Below are 14,823 nucleotides of genomic sequence, written 5' to 3'. Positions count from 1 at the left end.
TCACTACTTTTAGGATTAGCCAAACCAAAGCTGAGAGATCTACAAGTTATGATGAATTCTGCAGCCAGATTGATTAGTGGGGTAGCTAGAATATCTCATATTACCCCTGTATTAAAAAGTCTGCACCGGTTACCAATTGAACAAAGGATTTATTTTAAAGTATTATCTCTGGTGCATCAATCTTTGCATTGAACGGTGCCATATTGGTTCCAGTGTCTTTGGGAAATGTACAGACCGGTAAAGCCCTGTGATCAGTTGGTAGTATGAAGCTAGTATGTCAGTCAACTATGAACATAAAATATATGTGTACAAAAACAAAAATGCTTACAATTGTTGGGATGTCTTTGTGGAATAACTTGGCTGGTCAAATCAGATTGTGTGTGGAACACTCCATTTTTAAAAAAACTGCTTAAGACCAAGTTGTTCGTTGATGCTTACTTATGATATATGATATGATATGATAATTATTCTTCTGAAACTGTTTTGCTTTCCCATAATTACAGTCGATGGGTATTTGTTAAACATATTGCTAAGGGTATTTTCTTATGTTATTAGCTTTTGAACTGCAATGTGTTAGGGCTCCTTTTACGAAGGTGCGCTAGCGTTTTTAGCGCACGCACAAGATTAGCGCGTGTTATAGTGCGCGCTAGCTGAAAAACTACTGCCTGCTTAAAAGGATGCAGTAGCGGCTAGTGCGCGCTAAAATCACTAGCGCACCGTTGTAAAAGGAGCCCTTAGTGTATATGTAATTTTATGTATTTATATATATAACTCTGAAAACTTCTGAGATTTTTGGCAGTATAGAAATCTTTTGAATAACTAAATAAAATAAATAATTGAGTAAGCTTTATGGGAGTTGGGCAGTATCCAATGTTGGACAATATACTGTATGATAATGATATAGCCACTTTAATCAGCATACAATGGTGGCTTTGGTAACTGACTCTCCTTTTATGAGGCCTCCAAAGAACACAATCTGACTTCCAGAATTCATTTGTCACTTCCAAATAATGTACACGAGGATCCTTCTAACATCCAAAAGGTGGAGGAAATGGAACTCCTCCAAACAATCCTTCCACTGACATAAAATGCTCACACAACCTTCGGAAGAAAGGAAATAATTATCCACATGGAAAACCTGGTCTTCATAAAACGTAAAAATGGCTCCCAACAAAAAAGAGCCTGTAACTTAGAAATTTACCTTGCTGAATACAATGCCACCAGAGAATCTAGCTTGAGTGTAAAATCTTTTAGTGATGCCCTTTTCAATGGCTCAAAAGACAAATGTCCTAGGGACCAAAGTACTAAATTCAAGCTCCATGTCATATTTGAGACCCCTTTTAGGCAACAAACTGCATTAGGGTGAGGCAACAAGGGCACTCATTCAAGCCATCACCTGAAACAAGCCATTGCCACTACCTGAACCTTAAAGAAAGCTAGTGACAAATATTTTAGGGACCCTCTTTCAAAAAAGTCCGTTCATGTGAGACCAGTGTGTGAAAGGGAGACTACACCTGCTCTGCACATCAAGTGTCAACAATTCTTCAGACACTGGTTTAGGCTAAAGATATAGATTTCCTGTGCAAACTCATAGTAATCACCTCTACATAGCCCCAATGACTTGAGAATGATCTTTCAAGGGCCAAGCCATAAGACAAAAGTAAGACAGACCATTGGAACCAGTCCCTGATTCAGAAGCCCTGTCTTCTATAGGAATCTCAAACCCTCTCCTGTTATATCGAGATACAGAAGGCCCATGTACTACCATCTTCTAGACTGGTCTGGAGCTACCACAGCAAACAGCTATAGATGGCAGGATATCTTTTGTAACACTTGACCCAAAAGCAGCAGAACACACAAGCCATACAAGACTACTGATCTCCTCTCTTTCCAGAGACTGATTTATAAAACAAAGTACCTTCACATTCCAATTCTTTACTATCAACTTCCATGGCAAGGGTGCTCCAGCAACTCCTGATAACAGCAAAATCTTTTCCCAGATTTCCTATTCCCTTGGTTCAGGGTATGCATGATCAGAAATATGCTTGTATATTTTGATCTCCAGTGATTCAAGCCATCAATAATGCAAGAAGATGGGATTTGGCCCATTTCATCATGCTCTTTGTGCCATCCTGTTGGTTGACATGGAGGGCCATTTTCAAAAAGAACGTCTATGTCCAATTTGGACATTTCCTGCTAAGCATCCAATGCCAGAAGCACAGAAATGTCCATTTTCAAAAGCCAAACTGCTAGATGTCCCATAATTATTTTTTCTGAAAATCGACTACTTGGACATCTTGGCCACCAAAATGTCTAGACCATCAGGATGTCTAAACTTTATCTATCATTTTCAACCACAAAAACATCCAAGTTAGAAACATCCATATCAGCACTACTTAGACATGGGAGGGGGTCACAATTCTAATGGACTGGCCACACAGACAACAGAGCAGTGGGGCACCTTAGAGGGCACTGCTATGAACTTCACATGAAGGGTACAAGATGTACATCTTACCATATACCCTTTATAATTTATGCTGAGCCTTCCAAAACTCCTCCAAAACCTACTATACCCACCTGTCTACCACCCCAATAGCCCTTACGGCTACAGGTGGTACCTATAAGGCAGTATAGTAGGGTTTTGGTGGATTTTGATAGGCTCATACTTAACACCATAGATGCTGTGGTTAGAGTGGCTTATGGGCCTGGATCCTCCTCTCTATGGCTCACTAGCTCATCCACCAGACTACTTAAGACACCTGTGTGATGCTCTACTAGGCTTTACCATACCAAATGCTGCTGTTCTTGAGACTAGTGTGCACTCTGTCATTCAGATTTGGGGGGGGGGGGGTAGGAAAGTGTTAGTGAGCAGTGTGTATGTGAGGGGTCATACCTTAATGTATCCAATGGTCACCTGGTTATTTTGGGTACTTTTTTGCTACATAAGACACTTCTTTATCAGATCTAGCTCTGAACATCTAAGTTTCATCCAAGACATCTTGGAAAAGGTTTGATTATCGCTGCAAGACATCCAAGTTAAGAATGCCCAAAGTCTGACAAAAACACACCCATAACACACCTTCCAATACATCCCCTGGAACTCTGGAAGCACATCAGGTGAAACATCTTGCTAGATGTCCAGGAAAACGGTTTCAATTTTAGGCACTTCGACATCGCAGTGATTAGAATGGCCAAGTGCCGACTTAGGCATTTTTTGGGCATTTTAGTTCTCTGACTATGCCCCTAATAGGTGACTAACATCGCATTATTGGAAAACATATCCTATGCGGTGTGATGACAACTCCATATGGCCCTTGTTTCTAATTGAATGATGGACCAGGCTACTTAAGTTACCGATCATTTTCCTGTGCTACCTAACACTGTTAATGCTCCCCACAACCACTTAGACTAATGTCTGTTATTACCTCTGAAGGCCTCCAAATCAGTATCTTTACACAAATTTACAGATTCAGGCACCATTTCAAGCTGACTTGGGCCAAGGATGTCCACTGAAGACAGACCTCATAACTCTGCAACTGGTCTGACTAATGAGGGGAGAAGTATGTTTATTTTTTGTTTAATATTGAGGAAGATGTAAGAATAATATGTTGCTGTTTTTATTTTAATGAAGTTTATTATGTATTTTATATGTTGTTTGTTTTCTATATATGTGATTTTGTAACCTGCTTAGGATTTAAGTGGGCTAGAAACTTTTTAAATAAATAAAAATAAAATAAATAAAATGTCAGACTGATAAACTAATCAGATGAACTCAGATTCCTTCTTAATGACGTGCCATGGCCACCGCCTTTGAGATGATGCACTAGGGCTCATCCAAAGGCTAGAACTCTGAACTAATGCTGATCCCCTAGGACAGGGGTGTCCAATGTCGGTCCTCGAGGGCCGCAATCCAGTTGGGTTTTCAGGATTTCCCCAATGAATATGTATGAGATCTATTAGCATACAATGAAAGCAGTGTATGCAAATAGATCTCATGCATATTCATTGGGGAAATCCTGAAAATCCGACTGGATTGCGGCCCTCGAGGACCGACATTGGATACCCCTGCCCTAGGATCACAAACAGTTGGAATCTTTGACAAAACTAAATTAGTGTGTGGAGGTATACTTCTTTGAGATCCATGAAATTGGAAGCTGCTCTTTGTGAACTGCTACAATCACCAATCTCAAGACCTCCATAGAGAGATGAGATACTGTCAGAGCTCAATTCACCCCCTTAAAGTCAGGAATGGGTCAGAAACTGTCAGCCTTATTCAGAACAATGAAGTAAATGGAGTACCTGCCACTACCCCACTTTGCATCTGGAACAGGAACAACCATCCCCAACACCAGCAACCTCTCCAGAGTAAGGTATGTCTTACAGATACTGAAACTACCATATACCTTGGTAGAAGTCCGGATAAGATCATATCAGGCAACCATACTCTAAGCCATACTTACCTCTAGCCAAGCTGACTCCCATGAATCTTGGTTGTCACTATCCCATGGCTCAACTGGAGACTATTGATCCCGATGAAAACTTGCACTGGATATGCAAACACTAAAGAGAGCTATCTGCAACCATAGGGCTGCCTTCTCAAGGGGTTACTTCAGAAGGTCTCTAGCTACTAATTCTAGATATCTTGCAGTTGTCCTGCTTGTCACCGTAACAGCTGTCTTCTTTGTAATAACATCCACTCTGGGTTGCTTACCTTTTATTTTTCCTCTAAAACCAGAGGGTAAAGCTTACCCATGGCTTTGATAACTCAGAGTCTGACTTCTGAAGCATCTCACTGCAGCAATATCATGGTCTCCTCAATTACCAGAAGATAGAAAATGCCTTACTGGAGTTATGTACTCCCTTCAGAACAGGGGCCCATGAAAACCCTCTCTAGATGAACTGAGAGCTTCTAAAGTTTGATTAATTATACACTGAAGCTTTATACACTGAAGCTTCTCTCTGTGAAAGAGCTGAACTACTATGGGGTCAACATCTTCCCCCTACAAGAAGCTCTCCCTCTTCAAGGGATTTGCAATTGAGGATACCTTCCCCACTACACTAATGGTGTTCAAACATATTAATTTGTTCTTGATAGTACTCTGTCCTCCCTGGAATCCAAACAGGGGCTAATCAGTTGCCTAGGCTCCTCTGAGTCTTAGCACCTGCCCCTAAACTCCTAATGAAGAGATAGCCCCTAACCCAGCTTTAACAGAAATGCCCTATGCAGAAGCAAGACCAACTCATGTGAAAAGACATCCCTGGGCACATAGATCCTGAAACAGTAGCTGGGCTTTGCAAAAGTTCCCTTAGGTGGTGGTAGAAGCTTGAAGCTGAAGGGAAAATGACCTTCATTCCCATGTTTATGGCATATGGAAGATGGACTGTGGGTCAAACTGGAATAAGGAAATGGAAAATCTATTTATTTAAAATTTTTTATTCTGCTTTAATCCAAAGCAGATTACAAGTACATTGGTGTGGTATGCAGGCCTCCTTCACAGTCAAAAGAAGTGAATTGGGTGCATTTAGATATTGTCACGGATCCAAGATGGCCAAAGGGACGGTTAGCTGAGCGTCCTGGCTTAGATCTTTGTGTGAGAATCTGGCTTACCTGCTACTAAGAGGAATTTTTTCTCATTTCGTTATGCCGAAAAGAAGGGCCAAAGCGCCGCTGCAACCTCGCGGCACCCCGACCCAGTTAGATTCGGCAACATCGACAAACGTCTTCGCCGGATGCAGGAAGTGTCGGTGGCGGCATCGGCATCCCCGTTGGAGGCACTCGGTGGCAAGTCAGAAATGGTTTCCCCGGGACTGGAGATCTCGTTTAGCCCTGACGCCAGAGCACTTCCCCCTCTTCCTCGGACCACCAGCTCCCCATGGGTCGAGGAGCTATCGGAAGGCGGTGAGCTCCCCTCCCGTGAGGCTTTGGACATCAGAGAGGGGAGCTTGGAGCAGGATTCCCGGTCGGAGAGTCCCGTGGTGTCTGAGACTCTTAACAACAAGAGGGAGTACAGCGTTCAGGAGAGACACCTACAGGAGGAGAGGTCAGTTGAACCAAGTACAAAAATTGTGCCTGAAAAACTTACTATAATAGAAAAGCCCCGAGAAATAACTCTAGAAGCTATATGGGATCTAGTAGCGGATCTGGCAAAATCTATCAAACCTCAACTATGCCAAGTCGAACAAAAATTAAATACTCATGAAAAATATATTAAAAGTTTACAAACTGATATGCAAGATCTTAAAAATTCAAATACAGCTACTAAACAGCTTACAGAAGCATTAATGAGAGATAATATAAATTTAAGAAGGAAGTTGGAAGCATTGGACAATCTTTCTCGCAATAATAATCTTAGATTAATCAATTTTCCTAGAGTGGCAACAATACCTCCGAGAGATATGTTAAAACGATATATGATAGAAATATTGGGAATTTCAGAAGAATTGTTGCCACTGTTTACCCAGGTTTACTACTTGCCTACACAAAGAGAAGAAGGACAACAACAACATCAAAAATTACAGGAATTATAAGAGGAACAACAGACATTAAACATTTTGACAATCTTGGAACAATCAGACAGGGAAATGGCGACACCTGCAACTTTACTTCTTACAGTTGCCTTGGCACCAGATAAAAACTGGTTGCTGAGACTTTAAAAATAAATTAAAAGATTTTTTGGGATACAGAATACAAATATTCCCAGACCTGGCACGGGATACCCAAAAGCGTCGTCGTGAATTTTTGATTTTAAAGCTGGGAGTTATTGCTCTTGGAGCTTCTTTCTTCTTACAAAACCCATGTAAATGTGTGATATTATATCAAAAGCAAAAATATGTTTTCTTTGACCCTACTCAACTGACAACCTTTTTGTCGGCTGCACGCCTGAAAGCAGGGACAACATGAGTGCTCATTTAAATTTGGACACTTCCTTCAGTTGATTGAATTCCCTGTTTTCCTTTCTTTATATTTCTATGATTTATTTTAGTATGTTCGCTGACTATACTTCTTGGATCCATGATTTGAGGACTTGATCTGGAGTTATGCTTTATTTTTTCTGGATTGTGGTTATATATAATTGAAAAACTTTATGTTCTTTAGTTAACTTCAACTTTCTGTACAAGTGGATATTTGATATGTTTACGGAAAATATGATAAATAAATAATAATTTTAAAAAAGAAGTGAATTGGACTATATCTGAATTCAAATAAGCTTGGAACAAGTACATAGAGTCTCTAAGGGAGAAGAAGGGATAGCAGATGGCATGAATGGGCAGACTGGTTAGGCCAAATAGTCTCTATGGGCTAGATTCAGTAAACGGTGCTCAAAAATCAGCTCAATGATTTTCTAAAATGGGTAATCAAAGATAAGTGGCCATTATAGAATAGCACTGAGTGCTAGATTGCAGCACCCAGATTTAGATGCCAGGACTTACACCCGCTGAAACCAAGTGTTATTTCTGGCACCCAATTTGGACGCACATCCCTGGTATTCTATAACACTGTGCGCAAAGTTTAGAAACGACCCTGACCCATGTGATTTGGGTGTTGTTATATAATAGTGTGTAGCAAAATGTGTGCCTTGCCAATTAGCAATTATTGGCGCTAACTGGCTTCTTAGACAGTTTAATAGGTGCACATCTTGGATTGGTGCCCAAATATAGGAGCACAATCTTGGGCGCTACTTATAGAATCTAGGATATCTGCCTTCATTTTTCTATGTTTAAGATCATGTCAATAATAGGCATAAGTTGGTGCACCTAGGTGCGCTAAGTGACGTGCATAGTTTATAGCATTGGTTCCCAACCCTTTCCTGGAGGACCACCAGCCAGTCGGGTTTTTCGGATAGCCCTAATGAATATGCATGAGAGAGATTTGCATATAATGAAGATGACAGGCATGCAAATCTGCCCCATGCATATTCATTAGAGCTATCCTAAAAACCTAACTGGCTGGTGGACCTCCAGGACAGGGCTGGGAACCACTGGTTTATAGTATTATACTACCTGGAAGATATGCCCATAGCCTGGTCATGCTCTGCCCTTATCGAATAGTGCCTACAGCATACAGATGCCTTCTTGTGAATTAATTGTTCAAATAAAGATGATTTCCAATTTCAAAATCTAAACTCAGAGACTGACAATAAACTGCAATTTCAAATTATTGTCTCCAAGTGCCTACCAATAAGTATTTTAACCCAGCTTTAGATCTTATCTTCAGAGCCTCCACTCAACAAACTTTCGTAGCAGCTAAGATTCACATGTACTATTGTCATTGGCTCAATCTTTTGTTTGATCTTTTTATACGTATAAATAACATTAATAGTTTTAAATTCTCAAATCTTTAAATATATGTATACAGTATACTTATATGAGTTTCAAAATAAATTTAGCTCAGATGATTTTTTTCATAAGCTTGACCCAGGAGGGCTGGACCCAACATGTTTCACAAATAGCTTTGTCAAGGGTTCCTCCAGAGCTGCCAGTGTCATCCGCCTCAATAGAAATTTTCAAAGCTGAGTTAAAATACCTATTGCTATGCACTTGGAGTCAATAATTTGAAATTGAAGTTTATCTGTGAATTAATGGCACTTTTAATGTGCCTGGTACCTACCTCAAGGCCCTACTTTATAGAATTGTCCCCATAGTTTGTTAAGTCCTTTGGGGACAGGGAAATACCTACTGTACCTCTCTTTGATGTGAACTGAAACTACTCAGGTTAAACGGGATAACAAAACAAGGGTGGCTGGAGTCCACCTTTTGACTGACCCCATTCAAGTGGATACCTAGTTCTCAAACTGGGCTCAAGAACTGCACCGCAGTAATTCAGAGCCAGGTTCATGGTATGCCCATCATCATCTTCTGGAGACAGAGAAATACTTGTTGCATAGTGTCCTATAAAGGGAAAGGCTGGAAAATCTTTGTTCTCTGTTACACTGGTTTTATACTGGTCTGAAGAATGATTAGGAATTCTCTAAGCTTATTCTTACAAACATGCATGACCCCCAATCACGTCAGAGCTCTCAGAAGCAGGTTGGTCAGGTTTACGAGGTTTTCACTGACTTGATAGGCATAACAGCACGCATGCTATAGTTACTGTGTTAGCAAACAGCCAAGTAGTCAATGTAAGGATTTTTTAACAAACAAAAACCTTCCAGCAGCTGATTATATAATGGTTCAATGAATAGCATAGAGAGGAGATATTTGATGGAGATATCACCCTTTTGCTCCTTAAAAAGGGTAAAAATTCCCTTTTCCATTAATTTTAAGACCATAGCAATGCAACTTGGGGCTCTCTTTCTGAATTTGCCCAAAGGGAAGACTGCCACCATGCCCAAAGAAATGAAGAGCACCTCATTCTGTCTGGTTGCTTTATGGTACTTACTACAGGGATGGAGCAGAGACACTGACTTAGATAATGAAAGAGCCTGAAGAAGGGATCGACCACTGTTGAGGACAGCACCATCTACAGAGCAGGAACAAATTCTTTAAAATTAAATATTAATCATAATGTCATCTATCACACACTAGGCAAATGCTGGCTCTTTCAGCTTCACTATAGTTCATAGTCAGTCCACCTTAATATAGGTATGAATGGATATCTTTTTAGCTTATTGATAAAAGCAATAATAATAATAGCGAGTGTACTTGCAAAAACTTTTGCAGAATGGAATTTCACTGGGATTTTTATGAATGAACTTTAAGGTCTACTTGTTATTTTCCTCAAGCTTTAGTAAGCTATTGCACTGCTTCTCAACACAGTCTTTGTGGTGTACCCAGATAATCAAGCTTTCAGGATATCCACAATGCATATGCATGAGAGGGGTTTGCATACTGAAAAGGCAGTTCATGAAAATCTATGTCATAAATATTTATTTATTTGAATTTATTAACATTCACCCAAAGCGGGTTACAATACATTGAATAGTAATCAGGTACTCTTAAGTATATTCATTATAGATATCCTGAAAAACCAGCTGGCTGGGTGTGCCCTAAGGACTGCTACTGGATTTTAAAACAGGAGTTTGTGGATTGTTGTACATGATAAGCATAACCTTTTACTTGCCAAATGACCCAACTACTGAAGCAACCCTACAAAACATCAATTTTCCACAGCTGTCTTGAAAAGTAAGAAACCTCAGCAGCAGAGCTGGAGAGCTGAATACAGATGTGTGACAATGTGTATTAACAACAATGTTATTGTGAGGTATGCAGTTATAAATCCCAGCTGAACTGTAGGGAACATCACAACAAACAGTCAGCACAGCTGAGAAACACAGCTGCCATTTTCTGCAGGGCACCCTGCGGAGTATTTGGGGCAAATAAAATAAACTAGGGGCCTGATATAAAGCTAGGGGCGATCAGTGTTTTGCCAACTGCTGCTGGTGCTACTTCTAGAAATTCAAAACTGGGCCATGTCCAGGCACTGGCACTGAATTTCCAGGTTTGAAGAGCCGGCTAACACATAGCTGGTTAAGTGTGACATTCAAACTCCAGAGCACAAGGATTGTTCTGTTCCAACCCCTCCCTTCAAGAGAGTCTGACATGGATAGAAGGGGAGCTGGTGAGCTTAAAGGAGAGAAAAGAACAGTTACTCTGCTCCTTAATCCAATCTCTTTTCTCTTATTGTTCCTGCCTTTGGCCTGTTTGCCCCATCTATCTCCCTCCACCCTCCACACACCCCTTGGCTTTACTGATCTACTTTCTTTTTGTGTCTAAACTTATCTCTGATGATGATGCACAGTGAAAAGTCATCTTCAGCTTTGCTCTTCTAGGCATAATGCAGTCACTCAGCTGCCCCTTATCTCTCTTCACTTTTCTCCCTATATATCCCTCCACACCCCACCCCTTCCCACACGTGAGCTCCACTCAACTGGTAAGTTCCTCCTATGTGCCCTTTTCTTCCTCTGCCAACTCCATACTAGAGAGTTGCACGGAGACAGAAATCCCACCCATCCCCTCCCGTTCCCGCCAGGATCCTCTCCGTCCTCACCCGTCCCCGTCAGGATCCTCTCCGTCCCCACCCATCCCCGCAAGGAATAACCTCCATCCCCGCCCGTCCCCATAAAAAGCAACAATTACTTCTGACAGGATCATCAATTCCACAGTTTCTTTTTATGTTTACGCTGCTGTTTTCATTGTGGAATCTCATTGGTGGAACCCTTTTTTTGTTTTCTGTTCAGGTAATTAACTTATAAACCCCCTCTTTTACTAAGGCTGACGTGTCCATTATATTATATGGACGAACCCTGCTTCCAAAGCCTTCCATCCCCGTGGGAGTCCCGTGGGCCAGAGGGGGGTCCCCGTGGGAATCCTGTGGGTTAGGGGGGATTCTCACAGGACCCCCGCAGGACCCGCGGGATTCCGGCGATCCCCATTCCTGTGCAAACCTCTATTCCAGACTCCGTCCTTTCTGTCTTGCTGCGCTGTATGCCTGGAAGAAACTGCCTGAATCCCTTTGGCAGGCTCCATCTCTGGCAGTGTTCAAGTCCAAGTTAAAAGTTCACCTCTTTGAGACTGCTTTCAACTTCTAACTCTCCTCATTGGGTTCTGCAATGCATCCCCAACCCCTCTATGTCATGTCTGTCTGTCTAAGTTAGACTGAAAGCTCTTCTGAGCAGGGACTGTCTATTTAATGTCAAAATGTACAGCACTGTGTACGCACTTCAGTGCTATAGAAGTGTTAAATAGTAGCACCTTGGGTTAAACAAAAACTTGCAATGGCAATTTGGCCATAGCATAGTTCACATTTACATGACTAGATGCCATTTCCTTTAATAACAATGACTTTCAGAAATTCAACGGAATATGACAACACATAGCATTATACAAAACATGGAGCTAAAATATCAATAAACTCTGCTTAGTTCATATATATACACTATATTAACTTCTCTGGAAGCTTTAATCAGAATAATATGTAAGTAATTCATGGCTCACCTTCACTCGAGTCGGACGCTGTATGGTCACGAAAGATGCGCGATTTGCCTGAAAAAGGCTTGGGTGAGGAACACGAATAGGAACGCAATCGAGCTCCAAAGTGTGAAAAATCCTAAGACAAATTAAAAACAATGAAATGACAGTTAATTTCTTTAATGCCACATGCGCCACTTTGACTTTTGATTTAAACTGTATGCTGCACCCGCAAATATTAACAATCTGGAGTCTGTAAACAACCTCAAAAATATTACTGCTTCTTTTCTAATAATTTACCATTGTCAACAATATCATAAGGTGGACATCATGATCTCAGTTGACTCACCATCCTTTTACCTTCCTCTTTCTCTACCGAATGGCCATTGTATTAGGATGTTAAAAATATTCTGTAAGGTCTTCATATTATCTTACAAAGGAAACTAAAAGATGATGGGCAACCTGCAAAATATTATACTGGTTTTGAAACTGATTGAGCAAAATAATGTCATTTCCTTTAATAACAATGACTTTTAGGAATTGCACCAAGGACATGAGAGTACTCACCACGGGGAGAATCTCGAGGATGGCTCCATGCTTTGACAGCTTTAGCGACAATTGGATTTGCCAACCCGATGCATAAAACAGCTCACTGCGTGTTTTTTCCCCTCAATTGCCCATTTTCTGATCCTGCCATGCAAATTAGCTAAAACCCTATGCAAACAAGCCAAGTGATTGATGCATTAACATCAATCACTTGGCTAGTTACGCACAAAAAAAATAAGGGTTTTAGCGACCCAAAAATCTGACAGGTCTGCCTGTTTTGGTTTTTTTTATGGCACAAATATTTTGCGTATGTTACACTGATGACAGCCCTCCCCAATAATCCCCGATGAACACGATATGGGGAATCCACACACACACACTAGTAAAAATTGGCAGGAGGGATGCCCATTCCCTCCTACCATGCTGCCCCAGCCCACGTGAGAAAAAAAATGGCAGGAGGGATGCATACTCCCTCCTGCCATGCAAAACAAACTCCACCCCACCAGCGGCAGTGCAATGACTGGAGGGATGCCCATCCCTGTGACAGGTTCCCCCTCCCCCCACAAACATCTCCTACCCTTCTTCCCCCCAAAAAAGGCAGGAGGGATGCCCACTCCCTCCTGCCACCGGAGGTCCCCCAAATCCCCCCGTACCTTTCAAGAAAGTTAGCAGGAAGAATGCTCAGTCACTTCTCCTTCAAGGCCCAAATGTCCAAGATGGTGGGCCTTCCCCTCCCCGATGCATCATGTGATATACAGGAAGGGGCCTAAGGCCCTGATTAGTTCAGATGCCAAAGGCCCTTCCCCTTGGCAGGGACCTTAGGCATCTGAGCCAATCAGGGCCTTAGGCTTCTCCCTCTATATCCCGAGATGCAAGAGGGAGGAGTCTCATGATGGGAAAATTAAAGAGAAACATAGAAACATGATGGCAGATAAAAGCCAAATGGCTCAACTAGTCTTCCCATCCACAGTAACTATTATCTCGTCCACTCTCTAATTCAGGGGTGTCAAAATCCCTCCTCGAGGGCCGCAGTCCTGTTGGGTTTTCAGGATTTCCTCAATGAATATGCATGAGATCTATTAGCATACAATGAAAGCAGTGCATGCAAATAGATCTCATGCATATTAATTGGAGAAATCCTGAAAACCGACTGGATTGAGGCCCTCGAGGAGGGACTTTGACACCCCTGCTCTAAGAGATCCCAGACCTTCTTGAATTCAGACACAGTCTTTGCCTCCACCAACTCTTCTGAGAAACTGTTCCACGCATCTACCACCCTTTGTAAAAAAGTATTTCCTTAGATTACTCCTGAGCCTATCACCTCTTAATTTCAGCCTATGCCCTCTCATTCCAGAGCTTTCTTTCAAATGAAAGAGACTTGACTCATGCGCATTTACACCATGTAGGTAAAATCAAAGTGATTTATATATTATATACAGGTACTTATTTTGTACCTGAAGCAACGGAGAATTAAGTAACTTTCCAGATTTACAAGAAGTTGCAGTGAGAATCAAATCCAGTACCCCACTGGCTACTGAACTAACCACTAGACCACTCCTTTACACATGGCACTGGGAAGGGAAGAGGCACATTCGCGCAGCAGGAGGAGTCGAGAAGGAGCACCACTGTACAAAACTGCTAAATTTCATGATAGTATTAAAATATTATTATCTATACATCTACAGTGATACCTTGGAAACTGAATGCCCCAATACTCTAACAACTTGGAATCTGAACAACAATTTCTAGCAAATTTTGCCCCGGAATCTAAACGCTGCTTTGGAAACCGAACACCCTGCACGTTGTTTGTGTGTACATTTCCCCAGCGCTCGGGCCACCCGTACTTCTTAATAGAAGACCCAACAAAGAGAAGATAAACTTCCTGGGACACAAAGAGGTAAGCAAGAGATGAGCAACTGTTACATTACTCAAATTAGTAGGTTTTAGGAGTACATAAGTCTTGATTTATCAAGTAAAACAATTGAGTTGTAAAGACAGTGACATTTACAGACAATGATTCACACAGTTTTCCCACTTACAATAATGCCATAATGGAGCTGTTTTTGGTTTTAAACAGTTTTCCATATTCAGTTGAGGACTTTTACCACTACTTCATAGATAACAAAGATAATTGCAACATCTATGAGTACACTTTGTTTGCCCTGTTAAAATTCGACCTCGTGGGGCCTAGGAATAGATTAATCCAGTTTCTATTATTTTGAATGGGAAAAATTGTTTTGGAACTTGAACGGTTTGGAACTCGAACGGGGTTCTGGAATGGCTTACGTTCTGATTCATGAAAAAAATACCCATCAAAATTAATTTTACACAATAGATCAAAGAAACAAAGCAAAAAAATACAATAGCAAA

The 14,823-nt window shown here is 41.3% G+C and overlaps 1 protein-coding gene across 7 annotated transcripts in view; it reads right to left on the bottom strand.

Annotated features, from left to right (window-relative positions):
* The window catches only part of ARHGEF28 (Rho guanine nucleotide exchange factor 28), a 524,944-nt gene that overhangs the window by 163,702 nt on the left and 346,419 nt on the right, over nucleotides 1-14,823 (bottom strand). For 5 of the 7 annotated variants that reach the window (XM_033929274.1, XM_033929277.1, XM_033929279.1 and 2 more), the window contains 2 exons: nucleotides 11,935-12,046; nucleotides 9,380-9,460 (listed from right to left, as the gene is read on the bottom strand). In XM_033929274.1, the coding sequence (XP_033785165.1) occupies nucleotides 9,380-9,460; nucleotides 11,935-12,046 (193 nt within the window). The remainder of the gene's footprint in view (nucleotides 1-9,379; nucleotides 9,461-11,934; nucleotides 12,047-14,823) is intronic. The other 2 variants (XM_033929278.1, XM_033929281.1) reach the window with 1 other exon arrangement.

The sequence above is a fragment of the Geotrypetes seraphini genome, chromosome 1 (assembly GCF_902459505.1).
Source record: "Geotrypetes seraphini chromosome 1, aGeoSer1.1, whole genome shotgun sequence".
Lineage (NCBI taxonomy): Eukaryota > Metazoa > Chordata > Amphibia > Gymnophiona > Dermophiidae > Geotrypetes > Geotrypetes seraphini.
The sequence above is the reverse complement of the archived record's forward strand: the minus strand, read 5'-3'. Positions and strand labels throughout refer to the sequence as shown.